Below are 7,414 nucleotides of genomic sequence, written 5' to 3' on the forward strand. Positions count from 1 at the left end.
GGGGGGGGGGAGGGGTTTTCGGGTACGCAACATACTCAGAATAGATAAGTGAGTAGCGCTAATTTTGATATATGCATTGAAATTTAAACATTTAGTGGCGAAAGTGGCTAAACAAGGTGCGGGGGGGTGGGGGAGGAATCTGCTTCTGGTAAATATATTTAAAATTAGCATTACCTGTAATGTTGACCCAGAATAAGCAAGTATCATTGATGTTGCCTGACGAGTCCGTAGCATTATACATCACTAGTGTCTCGCCAATGGGAAAGCCTGTACCATTTTGAAAATTACTTTCTATCGTGACCATGAGACCGGAATTGTCAGTAGCATCGACAGCACCCCATGTGATTGTGGCGGTGGCTGATCCCACGTCAGTATTATCCATAATATCGCCTGGGCATTCCGTGAAAACTGGAGCTTCAATATCTGATATTTGTCGTAGGAAATACAGGAGTTACATTAATTGACTGACTTCAATGTCGTGATATGAACATATATTATTACATAATTACTGTCATACATTTCATCACTATGTATTTAAAATTTTCTCTTCCGAGATGCTATAATAAAATGTAGGTCTATGTGTACGTATGTTTGCGTGTAAATGCTTTTAGAAAATAAAGAAGAAATAATTATACTGTATACGGTAAAATAGTATTGTGAGGTTTCTATTCGTTGTTTCTACAATGCGGTCTGTATTTCTTAGTTTACCTAAAACAATTTAATGTTTAATATAAAGTTGAAATTATTTGAACTTATGTGTGACATGTTTCAGAAAATCTAATGAGCTACTAGCGTACATCGATGTCTACTATTATTTAATAAAGTGCATTGTTAAGTTATTATTAAGATGCAAGTACAGAAGCTTAGTTATGTGTGTTACGTACCTGTAACAATGATAGGAAATTCACACTGCCCTAGGTTACCAGCATCATCTGTCGCATTGTAGGTTATTATGGTTGTACCGATTGGATATTCTAAAGAACTGTCTGTGGAATCGTGTGATGAAACAACATTCGGTGTCATCATAGAGTTGTCGGTGAATCCAGGAGCAGTCCAAATAATGTTTGAAGCAAAGCTTTCACCGGCGTCCGTGGTTATTGTAATATTTTCTAAGCATTCGTCGGTCATCGGAGGCTCAGTATCTGAAAATAAAATGTCAGACTGTCATTAGCATTGCGGCGTTGTTTTAAATCCATAACTTTTCCTATTCCTACTTATACTGAACGCATTGTTTGTGTCTAATTGTAACCCTTGATATCAAGTCTACAAATTTCGTTAAAAAATTATCTCTAATTATAGCATTACCACAAGACCGTTTCGAATTTTTCTCTATAATATCGAGATTTATTTATGAAAAAAAGTATCTCTTCGGAGATCCTATCTTGTCGTCAAATCGGATAAAAAGAAAGCGTATCATATTAATCTTTGTTATTTTCCATGCATCAAGGACAGTGCAGTCCAACTACGGATGCACAAGAATGATGCGTAATTAGACAACACTATTCATTGATGCTAAGTCGTGTTAGACGGCATATTCACAATGCTCACATACTGTTTATTATTTGGATAGTTGCGGTTGACGAAACGGTTATTAATTCATAATACTAATGGATAATAGAAACTGATTGCAATTGATTTAAATGGTTTTTATAAGGTGTAATTTGACAAACCTGAAACAGTAACCACAAATGAACAGTTTTCATTTATGTTGCCGTACATATCAATCGCAGTGTACATAACTGTGGTATTACCCAACTGGAATACACTTCCGTTCATTATGTCTGATTCAAGCATTACATCCATGAGGGAGTTGTCTGTAACAGATGGTTCGTCCCATGTAACTGTTGCATTGTTTGCACCAGGATCGTTTCCAACTGCTATGTCAGGTGGACAATATGTAAATACAGGTGCCTCTTCATCTAATTGCAATAAAATATGTATGAATAGAGCTTGCAGATCTAATGATGAACATATCATATTGTCTAAATTCAATTCAATTAAAATTTTATTTCGGAATTATTTATCCATAGAATGCAACACAGTAAACAAAAAATTACATGGAAAAAATAAAGAAATGAGTTACAAAAACTATGCATTCAGGGCTAGGGATTCACTTCCCTAAGGTTCAAATTACCTGCATACCCCACCCTAGCCGAACTATACATTAGCGGGATAGGGTCATTAATCCACTAAGGTCCTAATGACCTGCATAACCCACCCTAACTGAACTATGCATTACTGGGGTGGAGACGTTACTCCATTAAGTTCCTAATGTGGCGCATACCCCAAGGATGTTCAATCAATCTGAACCATTAGTCATATAAGAGCTCTCTCCATCTGCCATACGAATCTAAGCTATTTTTCAATTCAAAAGCACAGTGTGCTGCGCTTTTGTACGACGGTGACAACAAAACTGAGCAAACCGGGTTTCGGAAAACTGGATTTCAACAAACTGGTCGGATACTATATAATTGCGATCTACCTTTTAAGTATTATTTTTAGGTATGTAAACATGGTTTTACTGTTTTCTTCTTAGTAAGAACTTCTAACTTATATGATAATAGTAATAATCCTAACTGTAATAATGATGGTGATAATTTTAATTCCACCTTTCTGTTTCTCTAAATCCCTGTAACATTGTCTTTGTCTGTCTTATTCATTTCTACTTTGTTCTTTTTCTCGGTTTCTTCATTTTAACTGTAATGAATTTGGTTATGTTTGGTAGGATCAAATATTTATGATAAATATAATTTTCTTAATGATCTTAAGTTAAGAGATGACATTGAAAAACAAAAATATTATGAAAAAATGAGATCACAACATAAGTTGAATTATTATTGTTTATACAAGCATAAGCATCCCGTTAGACCATCATCATTTGAGCATTCATGTGGGCGCTAAACTGTGGAATCTCTAGATCCTCGGTTCAATTCCCATCGCTGCTTCTCCTTGTGTTTCAGATAGAGGGCTGAAATACAAGTTACAATAGCGCGCCGTCTTTCGGATGAGACATTTAAGCCGTTGGTCACGTGTGCATTATGGCCCATGTGCAGTACACTCTTCTGAAAAGAGTAGGGGATTGTCTCCCGGTGTACTGCGCAATCACCACCAGAAGGACCCCACTGGAAATAAGTCTTCTTCTAGACTTTCTTGGGCTATTCTTGGTGTTTACACTGAATAAATCCAATCCAATCCAATTCAAAGAAAGACAGATCTGTTTGCAGCACTAATTATTATTTTTTATATTTGTATAAGGGCCAGAGCTGAGGCCTATACTTGAATAAAGTCTCCGTCTAGGAGAAAGTAAAGCATTAGAGGCGTCTAGTATACTATATAGGATTAAGCTACCAAGCTGAATTGGTATTGTCATCAATATCGTTATCAACATTAATATTATTATTATTATTATTATTATTAGGGCCTAATTATATTATTAATATTCATATTACTATTATTAATAAACCTACAGGCTTATTTTCTTCCAGTAGCAAACCAATTAAAGAATAAGTATTTTATTTTATTCCTTTTATTTATTTCATCACTTGATATAAAATATAATAAAAAAAATACTGATACAACAAATAATAATATACAAAAAAAAAAACCAAAACCACAAAGCAAGATAATTAAAAATGTTTTCAGGAGGTGTACCGCATTGCAAATTACCCCAAATAATCACTTTCATATGGCTCTCTAACCCCCATCCAATAGAATGAAATACAAATAATTATTTTTATATTCAATTTTGTATAATAAACATACATATTTTAATACATATATAACCATACAATCCTATAGGAATGTTATTCCTGAGGGAAGATGATGCAATTAGGAAATATAAATCGCCGGAAAGAGTAACACAGAAAACTAGAAAGAGCAAAGAGAACGGCAGTGAAAAACCTTACTTACCCGAGACATTGATGTCAAAGCTACACTCAGCAGTGTTATTGTTGGAATCAGTTGCATTGTACGTCACTTCGGATTGGCCAATTGGGAATAAACTGGGAGGACTTTCACTTCCGTACACAGCAAGTACACCGTCGTTGTTGTCAATAGCTACAGCATCATTCCATGTAACATTTGCCATGTCTGACATCGGGTCCGTTGTGACGTTTATATTTGAAGGACAAGTAATATTTGGCATTTGATTATCTGTATGTGTAAAAGTAAAATGTAAATGTGAAATTAATAATATGTAGTTTAATAATACTTCATACATGTTGAATAATGCATGATAAGCATGTGTAATGTCATGGTCTCACTGAAAGATTTATTTAATGTTCCTATTCATTACGGTGTAGTTATCTTACAAATCTTGTATTGCAATCATTAGGAAGAGAAATAGATACTTCACAGTTTTATTTCAATTTAAGATGTATGCTAAATATAATTGAAAATAATATACATACTAAGTTACAGAAATATATTGATAATTAAATTGCAAATATACTTTGACGAATTCAATAAAATCAAGCAGAGCTTCTTATAATTATATAAAATCTACATTGCCGATAACACTTAACACAGAAAAAAACCTTTATTCAATGAATCGTGAATAATATTACACATTTGTACGTTTCATAATAATTTTGGGTGTCAACCCAGTAGGCTGGGTTATGGCGCTTGGCACCCATATGGTATAGAAAAATGCGCCATGCAAGCTTTTAAAAGATGTTAATTTACCTTCAACGGTGATACTGAAGGTACAGTATGTGGGTTGGTTCACTTCATCTAAAGCCAAGTAACGAATTGTGGTTGTACCAATGTAGTAAATATCTCCATCAGGGTTGTAATTTGTTAATGCTTGCTCTACTGACAGTAACTGAATATTGTCGATAGCCACCGGTACAGTAAAATTTACAATGGAATAGTTCTTGTTTTCGAGAGTGTCCACAATCGTGTCACTTGGACAGGATGTAAAAACAGGCGCCTCAGTATCTGTAGGTAAAGAAACAATGCTACGATATATATATTTACAAATTATAATCAAACTAAAAACGCCAAACTATCACTGATGTTGTTCGTATACTTTTGAAAAATTAATTATCCTAATAACTGTCTCTTATAACTTTGTATTTTTTTTCATCATCTGTTTCTAATTATAAGTATGTACATTTTTATTGTAATCAATATGGTTTCTCTGAGTCATTTTGGAGGGTGCATAATGTATATAAAAACAATCAACAAAAACTGCACTTGCAATGAATTGTTTAAGATTGCAGATTGAACCAGTACTAACATTGACATTTTACAATTAACAATGAATAGGGTAGGTGCACCTGGAATTAACTTGATAATTTGTTTAGCTGCGGCAACCATAATAGTTTGTTTTGGTTGGGGGCTGATAGGCGGGCCAATTTAGGTCGAATCACATCGTAAAGACAATTAGATAAACATTTTAATGTATGAGAGTGTAATTTTCGTCTTTTCTAAAAATGTGCCGACATTCTCAATATTGATCATGAGTGGTTGGGTGGGGTTGGGGAGTGGTTAGTGGACCAAGGACGGCTTAGAACCAAATAATAATTAAAAGATGGATGTTGTCATGCTCCATGATAATTAATGTACGTGGTCATGCTCCATGTGTGTGTTGGTGTTTGCTACCATACATCAGAACTCAAAACTGAATACAGTTGTTATTATACAGGCAATACCACATACCTTGGACTACTGTGATATTAATCTCACAGTAACCCTCGTTGAAATACGCATCGGTAGCGTTGTACACTACAATTGTTTCACCAATATTAAACAATTCTCCTGGATTATGGGTTTTTGTAACACTTGGAGTGTCACCAGAGTTGTCCACAAACGATGGTTCATCCCAATTCACAGAAACATCAATAGCACTTCCTGGTATGATCTCAAGATCCACGGTTGGACAGTTTGAAGTTGTTGGAGCCTCTTCATCTGTTATAAATCAATTTATATTCTAGGCCTATTAATGATTTATTTAATTAAACTGGTAGTTGGACTCATGATTCCAGATTCAATATCAATTTATTGCAAAACAATGGATGTCCTGAAATAAACAATTCATATAAAATGCGAAGACAAATTTATAGAAACATCAATGTAAAGTCAATGAAATTCTACATTCTTACATAAGAACAGTTTTAAAAAGCATTGAAATGTTCCACCAGCACCATCAAAACAATAAATCTTGGCCTCCCCTAAAATTATTATCCTCATCATTATCATTATTTGTATCATGATTTTATTATTATTATTACTACAATTATTATCATCACATTACCATAGGCCTAACATATATTCATTAGAATTCTTATGTACATTTTTATGATAAAATTTAAACTAAGAAAAGGTCACATGAGAAGGAACAAAACAATAAAATCCCTACGTTAACCTGTTATTATTGCATACGGGACTAATATTCGAAAACTAAGAAAGAAACGGAAAGGCAAGATAATGAAACATCTGGAAGGACTAAAAACGAAACGATAAGGATAGAAACAAAAAAGAAAGAAAAATGAAAGTTGGGAAAAACGAACACGCCATGAACTGGTAAGGTACAGTAAAGAAACTCTAATGCTGTGTGGGTAATCATTATTAATAATCATCGAATTAATTGTCAAAGAAAAATAGATACAGGAACGAGAATCTAGCGTTTATGCATCACAGAATTGTAATGATTTTTTTTTCAAGCGAGTCAGGCCCTCTCGCGGCAGTGTGTGAACTTCCTATGTTCATAATAAAAATTACAGTTAATAAAGGTAGGGGTGGGCTGCTTGAGATGCTATTTTCGACTTGCGGAGGACGGCCTTTTATAAACATTATATTTACTTATCTTATACGTAATTTTTATACGAGTATATATAGAGTATATACCATTATTTTATTTTTTAAATTTTTTTTTGCACCCTTCATTTTGCAGTGTTACCGTATATGAAGACGTTAAAGTTAAATTTGATATAGCGCAAAATGCTGGACGCCTCAAAGCCTAAATATATTATATATGATTATATATAATTATATTATATATATTAAGATTATTATATATATTATGATTATATTATATATATTATGATTATATATGATTATATAATCATATATATTTAGGTAAAATAATATATTCTTATGTATGTATGTTTGCATCAGTGTTGCCTGTTATGTCCTATAACCTAACAACAAAACATTACATGATCTGATGTTGATTGAGCCCCCATCGGACAGGTCAAGCCCCCACCATCACTGGCCGAATTCGTCGGGCAGTCGGACAAAGAAAAAAATTAAAACAGGCCTACACCAAGCTAAAACAACAAAACAAGACTTTCACAGATCGTATAGTGGAATTTCCGGCCATCCAAAGGTCCCTATTAAAAAATATCTCAATGGGAGGGGGGTCACCCCTCCCAAACCCTCCCCCTCTGCAGGCATACAAGCTCAAGCCCCC

At 34.0% G+C, this 7,414-nt stretch overlaps 1 protein-coding gene across 1 annotated transcript in view; it reads right to left on the bottom strand.

Annotated features, from left to right (window-relative positions):
- Nucleotides 1-5,917, bottom strand: part of LOC117103263 — a gene marked incomplete at its 5' end in the record, with an annotated part of 60,555 nt that extends 54,638 nt beyond the window's left edge. The window contains 6 exons of the mRNA XM_033243832.1: nt 175-423; nt 885-1,142; nt 1,671-1,919; nt 3,910-4,152; nt 4,684-4,938; nt 5,662-5,917. Of these exons, the coding sequence (XP_033099723.1) occupies nt 175-423; nt 885-1,142; nt 1,671-1,919; nt 3,910-4,152; nt 4,684-4,938; nt 5,662-5,917 (1,510 nt within the window). The remainder of the gene's footprint in view (nt 1-174; nt 424-884; nt 1,143-1,670; nt 1,920-3,909; nt 4,153-4,683; nt 4,939-5,661) is intronic.
- Nucleotides 5,918-7,414: the final 1,497 nt, after the last annotated feature.

Source organism: Anneissia japonica, unplaced genomic scaffold (genome assembly GCF_011630105.1).
Source record: "Anneissia japonica isolate Jap-2015-1 unplaced genomic scaffold, ASM1163010v1 scaffold2207_len539183_cov196, whole genome shotgun sequence".
NCBI lineage: Eukaryota > Metazoa > Echinodermata > Crinoidea > Comatulida > Comatulidae > Anneissia > Anneissia japonica.